Source organism: Hipposideros armiger, unplaced genomic scaffold, assembly GCF_001890085.2.
Source record: "Hipposideros armiger isolate ML-2016 unplaced genomic scaffold, ASM189008v1 scaffold_135, whole genome shotgun sequence".
NCBI classification, from domain to species: Eukaryota; Metazoa; Chordata; class Mammalia; order Chiroptera; family Hipposideridae; genus Hipposideros; species Hipposideros armiger.
In genome coordinates this window covers 3304992-3317709 of record NW_017731485.1, presented here as the reverse complement: position 1 = coordinate 3317709, position 12718 = coordinate 3304992, and the positions used below count along the sequence as shown (strand labels likewise).

General features: G+C 48.2%; 1 protein-coding gene across 5 annotated transcripts in view; it reads left to right on the top strand.

Moving 5' to 3' along the window:
• Positions 1-11938, top strand: part of ACSM1 (acyl-CoA synthetase medium chain family member 1) — a 36776-nt gene extending 24838 nt beyond the window's left edge. For all 5 annotated transcript variants that reach the window (XM_019649802.1, XM_019649800.1, XM_019649801.1 and 2 more), the window contains 6 exons: positions 2434-2514; positions 2934-3035; positions 7948-8075; positions 9150-9249; positions 10040-10159; positions 11594-11938. In XM_019649802.1, coding sequence (XP_019505347.1) covers positions 2434-2514; positions 2934-3035; positions 7948-8075; positions 9150-9249; positions 10040-10159; positions 11594-11680 — 618 coding nt within the window. In that variant the 3' untranslated portion in view covers positions 11681-11938. The remainder of the gene's footprint in view (positions 1-2433; positions 2515-2933; positions 3036-7947; positions 8076-9149; positions 9250-10039; positions 10160-11593) is intronic.
• The last annotated feature ends 780 nt before the right edge of the window (positions 11939-12718 follow it).

Here is a 12718-nt window from a genome sequence, read left to right as displayed (position 1 = left end):
CTCACCCCCACGCCCCCACCCCCGTGTGCACAGCCTTTTTCGAAGCCGTGGGAGGCTGCAGACCCAGCCTCACGTCACGTGGGGCTAATAGGCCCCACGTCAGTTTGCAGAAAGACCATTCACACTTCACACCCAGCTCCTTGACTTGTCCAGGCACCAGTGTGCCGAAGGCTATTGGACAAAGACTTTGAAAGGGTTCCAAGGCTATTGTGCTATGTCGCTGTGATCAGGGCGGGGCAAGAGAGGGGTGATGATAGTGGAGGAGCGCTCCAGCAACATGGGGGCCACCACCCTCAAGTCCTGCCCACGTCACCATCTCCTCCCAGGGCAGCCACCGCAGGGATAGGCAGGAGCCAGCCCCAAAAGTTCACTCCTGGATGTTTATGAGGCCAGCACACAGGTTTGATTGGGAGGCACTAGCCGGAGTAGAGGGAGCAGAGATTTTCTTATACATCGAACATACACACACGCACGCGCACACACATACATGCATGCACGCACACACACACACATGCACACACACACATGCACACACACATGCGCACACACACACACACACACACACACACACAGTGTGATCCCAAAGAGTGGCATCGGGCAGGCAGGGGGCAGCACATTAACACGATCACGCCTGTCTTCCACCAAAAGGACCTGATCAGCGATGGTATGAGCGGGTAGCTCTCTTCCAACAGTCTCAATCCATTTCTGACACTGGACAGAGCCACTGTCCCCCACCTCCCATCATCCCTTTAGCTGGCAGGGGGATGACGGCCATCTCAGGACCTGCAGCACAACGGCTGCTTTCATACCAATGCACATACTTGTCTGACTTTCCTTTTTGCTTCCTGAGCTGAGACGTGCTAAGACCCTGGGCCTGTCCTGGCATGGTTCCCAGTTTATATAATATTTGGACAAGGAGGAGGGTGGGGTGAGAACACACACTAGTCCCACGGCCCCAGTCCCTTTGCATCAAGTATTTGAAACAACAGGGCTGGCCGAGTGGCTCAGTTGGTTAAGAGCTCGCTCAAGAGTTTGAGCTCTGAGCAACAGCGGTTCGAGTCCAGCCCGAGCTGAGCAGCCACTGAGCTGCCAACAGGTAGCAGGATGGCTCAGAAAAAAAAAAAAAAAAAAAAAAAAAAGAAGTAAAAAAGTATTTGAAACAACAGAATGCTCCCTCACACCTCAAAGCACTTTCACACCGATTCATTCATCTGTGCCCCATTGTCCACATGCCGGAAGTGTGGGTGGTAACACTGCAGAGGGGTGAGACCTTCCTCTCCCAGGAGCTTAGGCCCCAGGTCGAATCTCAGCCTTGCCAATTACGCACTTCGGGACCACAGGCATGCTACTGAACCTTCCAGAAACTCAGCTTCCCTAGCTCCAAAATAGAAGCTAGAATGCCACTCTTGCCAGGCTGTGATAAGGGAAATGAAAGTAGGTCTGTAAAGCTCTGGCCACTGTGCCCGGCCCCAGTCTCCGTTCACAGGGCGGGTCCTGCTGCTGGTGAGGTAGGTGGTGTGCCAGATGCTGGGGGAGCAGAGAGGAATGGGCTCATCTCTATTCTCAGGAAGCCTGTTATCTACAGAGGGAAACAGACACCCTGGAATAAGTGTAATGCTCTGTTGGCTACAATAGAAATGGGGGTGGGGGGTGGAATACTACAGAAGAACTGCCAGCTGGCTTCTCTTGGGGTCTGGGGACTAGCTGCTTGAACTAAGTAGCTCACTGAACTTGCTTGGTGTGTGCCCGGCACAGTGTGGGGTCTCCCATACTCCCACAAGCACTCTGAGAGGGGAGCGTTGCAATGACCCCCCCTTAGGGAGGAGGTCGAGAGGGACTGATTGGCACACAGCTAGTGAGCGCCGGGGTCGAGATTCAAACCCTGGTGTGTCTGACTGTAAAGCGCTTAGCTTTGGAAAGAACGGTCCTTTAGAGAGCTATGAAGAAGGACAAAAGAAAGGTGCACCAGGAAGGGAAATGGGGGCGGGACAGCGGTGGCAGAAGGCAGGCTCAGAGTCATTTCAGCGCAGTCCTGAGAAGCAGCTGAGGCAAGATTCCCATCCCTGTTCAACAGCCCTGAGGAACCATTTGTTAAACGGACTCACGACCTTCCCCTGCCAAACGGGCACATGCCTGGCAGGCAGTGGGCCCTCCACCACCCGCAACACATGCTCCCCGCCCCGAGTTCATTCCTTTGCTTTGTTCTTGGCCTCCCCCCAGCGGCTCGCACAGGCCCAGCCCCCCGCAAGCTCAGCGAATGTCTGTGAACAGAACTGGATCAATGCCTTGAGCCCAGAACTTCCAGCTTCCTCACGAGGGTTCTCGGAGCAGCTTCAAACGACATCTGCGAGCAGGGGTGCTGTGTGTGATTCTTGCTGTTTCGTGATCAGCCTGGATTCTGTGACAACCCCCATTCTCTTTCTTTTGTGACAGGGAATGGCCACTGGCACCTCCAAGGGAATGAAAATCAAGCCTGGTTCCTTGGGGAAAGCCATCCCACCCTTCGACATCAAGGTCTGGCCCAGAAGGCACTGGCAGGAAGCACTGAGGGCTCAGCTGGGACCGGCCCCCGTTCCAGCTGTCCTTCCTTCTCGCCTCCTATCGGGGAGGTTTCAGTAATGCAGCTCTCTCTGTGAGGGCAGAGGCCTCACACCCAGTGGATGGGGCAGCTCCCCGCCAGCCAGCTGGCACTTTCCGGCTTCCCCGATCTGGGCTGTCTCTCTTGAAGACACATTTGCAGTGTCTGCACAACCCATGACTTGGGTTTCACCACTTGCTGATTTCAAAGACTCCTGAGTTTTCTTCTATTTTCGGAAAGGGCTCCTCCCCCGTAACCCCCACTTGTGTCATGTGAATAAGTCGGGCCATTCTTGCGGGGGGTCAGGAGTGTCGGGGGGCCCCGCAGGGTGGGATTCACAAGCCTCTTGCTGCAGGTCATTGACGAAAAGGGCCATGTCCTGCCGCCCAACACAGAAGGCAGCATTGGCATCAGGATCAAGCCCACCAGGCCCACAGGCCTGTTCATGTGCTACGAGGTAAGGGCACCCACCTGCCCCCTTCCCGGCCCCGAGGACCCTGTAGGGAGCTGTGCAGGTGATGAGGCAGCGGACTCAACTCTGCATTCTGAGTTTTCTTCACATCTCCCTTTGTTCGTGCCATCTTAACGACACCTGTTCCAACTAATCTCAAAGCTCACGCTGTGTCCCCACGTCCTCTCCTGCCCTAACCCGTCTGGCACTTGTGGGTTGACGGATGGATTAGAAAGAAGCCTGGCTTCAGAACCACCAGACTTGGGGGCCAATGCTCTCCTGTGGTTAAGAATGCAGGCTCTGACTAGGTTCCAATCCCACCACCATCCAACAGGGTGTGAACAAGTCTAGTAACCTCACCCAGCCTCCAAGGGACGCCTCACTTACAGAGAAAGAAAATGTGGGCTGGAAGAGTTGCGTGTCTTCCCCATGTCAAATAAATGGCAGGTCTGGGATTCAAACCCATGTCTTTTGGGCCCCAAACCCTAAAGAAACCCGAGGGTTACAGAAAACTGGAGTAGGCTATAGGAAAACCTGCTGACACTCTTGATCAGACAAACCCTAGCCCTTCCAGGTTAGTCATGGAAATTCTCAGCATCTAAGATTGGTCATAGAAGGGTGGGCAGACCCTGAAACTGATCTCTGGGCTGCATCTGCTTTCTTCAAAATAAAAGCCATGGGAGGCTCTCTGGGTGTCACTGTTTTCCTCACTCCATGACCTCCAGGGGTCCTGGAGCAGATATGCAGGTCTTAATTCTCAGGAGCACAATTTTAAGCTGGAGTAAAAGAGAAAATAAACACAGGCTAACATGTATATAGACCATGAGTTCTCAACCCTGCCTGCAAGTTAGAGGCATTTGAGGAGGGTTTTTTTGTTTTGTTTTTAATGCTTGGATTCCACCACAGAGATTTTGGTTAAATGACAAACAGGGGTGATCCAGAGCTATGACTTTTTTTTTTTAACTGGACTTGACATATATTATTTTGCAAAGATGTCCTCACATATGCCCACACCCTAGTATCCTATTTCACATGCTCTCAGGACAATGAAGTGGAATTGCTGGGTCCCACCTATGTTTAACGTTTTGAGGAGCTGCCGAAATGTTTTCCATCTCTCTGCATCATTTTACATTCACATCCACAATGTGCAAGGGTTCCAATTTCTCCACAGCCTCCCCAACACTTGCTGTTTTCAGGGCTGGGTTTTTGTTTTGTTTTGTTTGACAACAGCCACCCTAATGAGTGTGAAGTGGTATCGCATGGTGGTTTTGATTTGCGTTTTCCTAATGACTAGTGACACTGAGCATTTTTTTCACGTTCCTATTGGCCATTTGTATATCTTCTCTGCAGAACTGTCTATTCAAGTCCTCTGCCCATTTCTTAGTTGGGCTGTTTTGTTAGTACTTTGTAAGAGTTCTTTACTCTGGAAATTAATATTCTAGATACTCATCTCCGATCAGACATACGCTTTGCAAATAGTTTCTCCCATTCTGTGGGCTGTGTTTTTGCTCTCTTGATAGTATCTTTGGATGTACAAAGTGTTTTAATTTGGTAAAGAACATTTCATCTATCTTTTTCTTTCATTGCTTGTCCTTTTGGTGTCAATAAATCATTGCCAAAAGTCATGAAGATTTCCCCCTATGTTTTCTTTTAAGAGTTTCATCATTTTCAGCTCTTACGTTTAGGTTTTTGATCCATTTTGAGTTAATTTTTGTATGGGGTGTAAGGCAACTTCATTCTTTCCCAGCATCATTAGTTGAAAAAACTGTCCTTTCCCATTGAATGTCTGTCTTGGCACCTTTGTCTAAAATCAATTGACAATATATGTGAGGGTTTCCTTCTGGGTTCTTGCTCCTACTCCCATGATCTACTGTATGTCTGTTTTTATGCCAGTTTCACATTGTTTTGATTACTGACTGTATCTTTGTAGTAAATTTTGAAATCAGGAGCATAAGTCCTTGAACTTTCTTCTTTTATAAGATTGTTTGGGCTACTTGGGATCCCTTGAGATTTTATATGAATTTTAGGATGGGTTTTTCTATTTCTGCAAAAAAACACCACAGATTTTGATAGGGATTGCATTGAATCTGTAGATCACTTTGGGGAATGGTGCTGTCTTAATATTAAGTCTCCAATCAATAAACGTGGACGGTCTTTCCATTTATTGGTCCTTTCATTTCTTTAGGCAAGGATTTTTAGTTTTCAGTGAAACCTTTCATTTTCTTGACTAAATTTACTCTTAGCATTGTATTCTTTTTGGTGCTACTGTCAATAGAATAACTTTTCTTCATTTCCTTTGTTCATATATAATTTTACTGCCTGCATTTAGTTCTTTGTTCATTTTTTCTCTAAGCTCCTTGGTCGTATTTACCACATATTTTTTCAGCAGTGGTTGCCATTTTATTTTATTTTGTAAGTATAGTTGGTATACAATATTATATTAGTTTCAGGTGTACAATATAGTGATTCAACATTTATATACCTTACAATGTGATCACCACACTAAGTATAGTAACATATTTGATTTAAATTATTTGCCTAGCGAGTCTGATAGCTGGGCTTCCTTAGGGATGGTTTCAGTCAATTAACTGTATTTCTTTGAATGAGCCATGTCTCTTGTTTCTTTGTATGCCCTGTGATTTCTCAGTTGAAATTTGGGTCTTTCACTATAATAATGCGGTAACTCTGGAAATCAGACTCTCCCGCTTCCCATGGGATTAAGGTTGCTGGTGGGGTTTCTTTTGTTTTGAGTTTGTTTTTTTTTTACTGTTGAGGCTATAGCTGTAGTCGTCCTTTGCTTTGAGACTTCCTTTTTTTTTTTTTTGCAAAGTTTGTCACGTGTGATCGCTGAAATTGCTGATCGTTTAGCTCATGTTCAGTGAGTGTTTCAGGGGTTTCCTTGAGTGCCAGGAGCTCAAATGAACAAAGAAAAACATCAACTAAAGAAAAGAGTGAATAAGAGCTGTGCAGATGGGCTCTGGCTGGGACCGCCTTCGCCTCTTAGCTGGGCTTGCTCTGAGCCGAGGAACCAGCAGCCTGAGCCAAAAGCTGAAGGTCTCAGGACTTTCCCAAGATGCATCTCGCCCGGACATGTGCACGGCTTTCTAAATTCCCCCATGTACACATCAGTCTTGAATATCCTAAATTCCTCCCCCAAATCTCAGCCCAGCTTCTCATCCAGCCCTGATGGCCTGTTGGATCTCTCCATCCATAATCTCTTGCCTCAGGCATGTTTAGTTTTGCCGTCTGCCTCGTAGCTTCTATGAGCAGTGCCCGCTGCTTTTCCCACCTGTATTCTGACTCCTGTGAAGTGAATGCCTTGTTTCGGTCCTTCAGGTATTCCCCTAGGCAGGTTAGATCACATACACACAGTAACTATTATTTTACTTTAAACTTTTTGTTTCAAAAAAAAGTTGATCTGATATTGCAAGTGGAAAGCAGTTTCACTGGCCAAAAACAAAAGGCAATGATCACCACAACTATAATACAAACAAAACAATTTTCTTAAATCCTGGGTAAGTCCTGTTCCCACTAAAAGATCTGATATTGAAATTTAGCTTCCTCTGGGTAGTTCCAGAGCTTTTCAAAACATGTCGGGCGGGAGGGGTCTCTTTGATATAACCAGAACAACTGGAAGGAAAGCTTTCAAAAAGGGATGTGATTCAATGTTTTCTGCAAATGTTTTTTTTACTGGAACCTCTTAAGATCATTTCATATTGCACAAGAGGGATGACCCCCAACACACAGCTTAGAGGTCAAGTGCACACGCTGAAGAGTGAGAAGTAAATTCAGATACCAACCCTCCCACTGACCGGCTGAGTGACTTTGAGCAAGTTATTGGGCTTCTCTGAGCATCAGTTTCCTCTTCTGTTAAATGGACGATAGACACGCCAGCCGCACACAAAACCTGCGCGCGAGCGTTCATCGCAGCTTTACTCATAAGAGCTAAATGCTGGGAAGAAGCCAACTGCCCTCAATGGGTGGATGGCTCAACAAACTGTGGTTTGTCCCTGCCATGAAACCCTGTTCGGCAATAAACAGGGAAATATACTGATGGACACAGAGAATAACTCTCTATCAAATTATTCTGAGTGAAAAAAGAAAAAAGAGCCAGTCCCAAAAAGGCTACCTATGTGGTCCCGCTTATGTCCCATTCTTAAAATGACAAAGTTATAAAAGCGGAGAAAAGATTGGTTACTGCGAAGGGGTTAAGGATATGGATGGAGGAGGGAGAGGGAAAAGGAGGGAGGGACTGGATAGAAACAAGCAACCTGAGAGATGCCTGTGGCCATGGCGCTGACTGTGCTGGTGGATACACGAACCTACACAGGTGATAAAATTGCATAGTACTACTAGACACACTCACACACACGCCAAGGACAACAGGAAAAAAACTGAGAAAACCTGAGTTAGAGTGGAGTAAGAGTACTCTTGCTCTGAGTAAGAGTATTGCAGCAACAGTGATATCCTGGTTCTGAACTATAGTTTTGCAAGATGTGACCACTGGGGGAAACTGCATAAAGGATACATGGGCTCTCTTGGTTACTTTTTATAACTGCATGCAAATCTACAATTATCTTAAAGGTTTAATTACCAGCCTCATAGACTTTCTGTGAGGATGAGCTGAGGTAGTATTTGGAGAAGAAAACTCATTCAGCAAACGTTTACTGACACCTCCCATCTTGTCCAGCTACAGTATGACCTTACTATTGAGTCAGTAAGATTCTGTCCACTCATTGACCGGTCACATGCACTGAGTGTTTGCACGTAACGAGAATGGACTCTGAGAGATTAAAATACTCGTGGATGTGCCAGGTAGAGTGAGAAGCAGGATTCAAACCCAGATCCCAGCCCCAGGTTGCAGCCAAACATCTCTGAACTCACTGCCTTCAATATAAGAGTCCTTTTCTCTCTGCAGGATGACCCAGTGAAGACAGCCAAAATGGAGTGTGGGGACTTCTACAACACTGGGGACAAGGGAATCATTGACGAAGAGGGCTACATCTGGTTACTGGGAAGGGATGATGATGTCATCAACGCCTCTGGGTAGGTGTTGCTGACCTGGAGCCAGGAGCAATCGCCCTGACATGCCTGGTGGCATCTAACTTGCCTAGCCATTCCTCCATGCATTGGTGATGGGACCCTCAGCCTATTTCTGAATAGAGCCATGTATACAGGGCCATGGCCCGGGGTTCTCTGTGCACCTCCCTCAACCCCTGATTCCAGAAAAATCCACGAGAAAGTTCAAGAGGGTCTGAAGTGCAGGCACAATAAGATATCGGGGCAGGGAGGGGGGGAACGGATAGAATTGGGCAGGGATACCTCATTTTGGTCCCTATTGGTTGGGGAAAACTCTGATGAGGCACATGTCACAGAAAAACAACAATAACAGCAGGTAACCTTACACAGAGTACTTAGTATGTGCAAGTCCTCTCCTTAGCCCAGCGGTTCACAACCTTCCTAATGCCGCAACCCCTTAATACAGTTCCTCATGTTGTGGTGACCTCTCCCAACCATAAAATTATTTTCGTTGCTACTCTATAACTGTAATTTTGCTACTGTGATGAATCGTCATGTAAGTATCTTTTTGTTTTCCAATGGTCTTAGGCGACCCCTGTGAAAGGGTCGTTCGGCCCCCAAAGGGGTCGCGACCCCACAGGTTGAGAACTGCTGCCTTAGAGCTTTGTATAACCCAGTAGGTGCCATTGCTATGCCCATTTCACAAATGAGAAAACTGAGTCACTGACCAATGAAGTAAGTTGCCTAAAGTTTCGATGATAGTACAGGGTGACGCCCAGATTTGAACTGAGATGGCCCAGGGAGCTAGCTCCCTGTGCCAAGCCCCAGGGCTCTGGGGGGACAGCTTTCCCGCTGGCCCCTCATCAGAGGCAGTGAGGGGAGAAGCCCTCGTCGTAGCCTGAGGTTCCTGATACCCGGAATGCCCAGGTGTTCACGTTTTGGCCCCACTACACAGCCCTTTGCACAGTCCTCTGGCTCCTCGTGACAGTTGCCCTCTGTGCCAGGGAAGGTGTAACCTTTTCAAACATGAGATTGCAGGGCCTGGGTCACCCCAGCCCTGGCATCTGTTCAGAACCAGAGAAGGAACCCTTGGTCCCGCAGGTACCGGATCGGACCCACAGAGGTGGAGAACGCCTTGGCACAGCACCCGGCGGTGGCTGAGTCTGCTGTGGTCAGCAGCCCGGACCCGGTCCGGGGGCAGGTGAGGAGGGCACGGAGGTCATCGTGTGTGTGCGTGCACGCACTAGAAGGCTGGCACGGGGGAAACGTCTAGACCATACCTACCCAGACTCGGCCTAGGCGGAGCAAGGGCATATTGGTGTGCGTGGGGACATTTATACTGCGTGGCCAGCAGGAGGCACTGTTGGCATCATCTGTGACTGAAAATAGAGGGTGATGAATGTTTTGATGGCAGCTAATATTCAGTGGGCCCTCACTATGTGTTGGTCCTTGAACTCTCACAACCACCGAATGCGTTGAAGACTTTCATTCTCTCTTTCTGTAGATAAGGAAACAGGCGCACAGAAGCTAAATGACTTGCCCAGATCACACAGTGGGGGAGCCAGGATGGGAATCTGAGCAGTCGGGTCTGGGTCCTGCGTTCATTGATTCAACAAGTATTCATTGAGCACCTACTATATGCCAGGCCCTTTGCAATTAAAGGGGACATGGATAATCATATAAAAACCGTAACTTGCCAACAATTATTAAATACCCAGAAGGTTCAAGTCACAGAACCGAACATACAAATAATGGTAAAAATGATAAGGATAATACTGATGATAAGGATAATTATGAAGTGAAACCAGCTGCCGGTTTTATACGTATTATCTCCTGGAATCTGTACATAAACCCGAGCAGGGATGAGCCTGGTCCTGTCTTTTTCCAAAGGCGCAGGGTCAACTTGTTTTTCCAGTCATGAGTTAAACATTCACTTTGTTAACTAGGCCTTTGGCTGGTACTCACCCTCAGCCTCTGGTTCTGCACTGCAGGTGGTGAAGGCTTTCATTGTCCTGACTCCCCAGTTCCTGTCCCAGGATCTGGAGCAGCTCGCCAAGGAGCTGCAGCAGTATGTGAAGTCAGTGACGGCCCCGTACAAGTACCCAAGGAAGGTGAGTGAGGGCAGGGGCTTAGGCCATTCCCATGCTCTGCTGCCCAGGGTCTGAGAGGGTGGTCGGGGCCAAGCCTAAACAGCCAACAGAACTTCCTCTGCAGAAGCAGCAATTTGGCTGAGGAGTGGGTGGAGCCAACCGAATTAGATGGAGCCTCTATCCTGTGTCCGAAACTCTAAAGGAATCCATTACTGGCATGATAACCTGAGGGCAAAAAAATCAGACGAGTGCCCAAAGCTATCCTAGAAGTTATTTAAAATCTTTGAAAATTTGAAAAAGATAGCCAAAGTAGCAGCTTCCAAACTATTTTTAAACATAATTCATACTAGGAAATATATTCCATATTGCAACTCAATACGTATTCATATACAGAACAAATGAATGTTAACAAAATGGTATTTGTCCTTACAACATGCCACCCACTCTGATATTTTTTATTCTACCTCATTTGTTTTTAATGCTGTGTGCAAGTGACAAAAATGTCCAATAGAGAAATGACTCAGTTATTCGTGAAATTTAGTATCCTACAATTTAAAATGATGATGCAGAGCTTTCATTTTTAACATAATGTCACAATGTATTATTAAGAGGAAAAAGGGGGTGATGAAAGAATATACCTTACATCATCCTATTGGTTTAAAAACAAAGTTTGAAAGCATACATACGCCGAAAAGGTAACATTTCCTTCCTTTGCAATAATGCTTTGCTACATTGTCTGAACATGTATGCTCAGGACCTGTTGTACAGCTCAGCAGCTCACACTTACTGAATAGTTACTACGAATGCTTTACATGCATTACTACTTCATTTAATCCTCTCCACTACCTGGAATGGCCTAACCATCCTAATTTATGGAAAGGACGCTGAGGCTCAGAGGCGCAACGTAAATTGCCTGAGACGAGACTTAATGAAAGGCAGAGCTGGAACTCAAAGCCATGTGGAACAACAGAACTCTTGCTTCCAACGTTCGCTCTGCTGCCTCCTGGAGAGAATGGAGGGTGTGTACCAGTTAGGACAGGCCAGATGGTATTGTAACAAGCAGCCGCAAAGCCTTAGTGGCTTATTCTAAGGAAGGTGTCTTCCTGGCTCATGCGCCATGTCCACCATGATTCTCTTGGGACCAGGACAAACGAGTGGCCACCATGCAGGCACCTACCAGGTGCTATCAGAGATGGATAGAGAGGATAGCCAGTCTCAATGCTTCCGGAAACTTCTGTTAGGGGCAACATTTCATTGGTCAAAGCATGTCACAGGGCTGCAGCCCACTCAGGGGCTCAGCAGGAGAACCTGACATGCTCGGTGGGCCCCATTAAGGCCACCACATGGTGCCAGTCTGTCTGGGAGACTGTGCAGGGGGCAAAGGAGGGGAGTGGGGGGTTGGTAGGAAATGACCACGGGGCTAAGCCAGGATGGTTTGCTTTTCTCCTCAACCAGGTGGAGTTTGTCCTGGAGCTGCCCAAGACCGTCACTGGCAAGATTAAAAGACATGAGCTTCGGGAAAAGGAGTTTGGTGAGGTGTAACTGGCAATCATCTCAAAATGAACCCGCTTCTGAGTGTGACGGCGGGTAAATTCCTGGCTGCCTCAGTTTCTCCACTCTGGTGAGGGTATGGAGAGTTGATTCGGAAGGGTCCAGCACTATCAGCATTCTAGCCTCTTTGTTCTTTTAAATTAATACCAATCACTATCCTACCTCTGTCTCTTGCCACTTGGATTGCCCAGATGAGGGCTCTGATTGGGGCTGGAGGTAATAAAAGACTGACGCAATTATCACTGGTGACCCTGTGTTGTGTGTGTGTTCTGTGCACAAGCCTGTGCCACATGCGGTCCCTCCACAGTTCTCCCCAACCCGTGCTGGAGGGAGTGCAGGGCCTGATTCTCCCTCCTGGCCCCAGGGTGCCCCGTGGCCCTACCTGTCCAGTAGATGACCAGGACCAGAGGCGCGGGACTGATACTCCGAGCAGCCCCAGGTACCTGCCTCTGCTGGGTCCCAGCCTCAGTCCCGCGTAGGTGATTGAGTGACAGGCTCTCCAGGGCCCCCGAAGTCTTAGCCCTCAGCTTTCCCCCAAAGGTACCCACCCACACATTTTTTCCAGGGATCCAGGACCCTTTTGCTCCTCTCCAGGGGCCCAGAGTCCTCCCCAGGCATCTCCCCTCCATACTTCAGAACGCCTTTCCACCATCAGTTTTCCCCACCCCTGGCCTGGGGTCCTGTGAACTGACCCTTCCCTCCATCCATCCTTGCAGCCTGAGACGGGACCATCAGGGGGACACCAGAGGCTACGAGGAGCGGGGATTCAAAGGGCTCAGCCTGGATCACCCCTCTGAGCTTTAACGAGGATGACAAATTGCCAGTTTTATTTATGCAAGACACATGCCCTCAAGTGTGTATGTGTGTGTGTGTGTGTGTGTGTGTGTGTGTGTGTGTGTTGTTTTGTTACTAATAAGTCTATTAAAAATTAAAACCTCTGGGCCGGCCGAGTGGCACGATGGTTAAGAACTGGCTTGGGACGCCAGAGGGCCCCGGTTCGGATCCCACATATGAGGGCCAGTGACACTG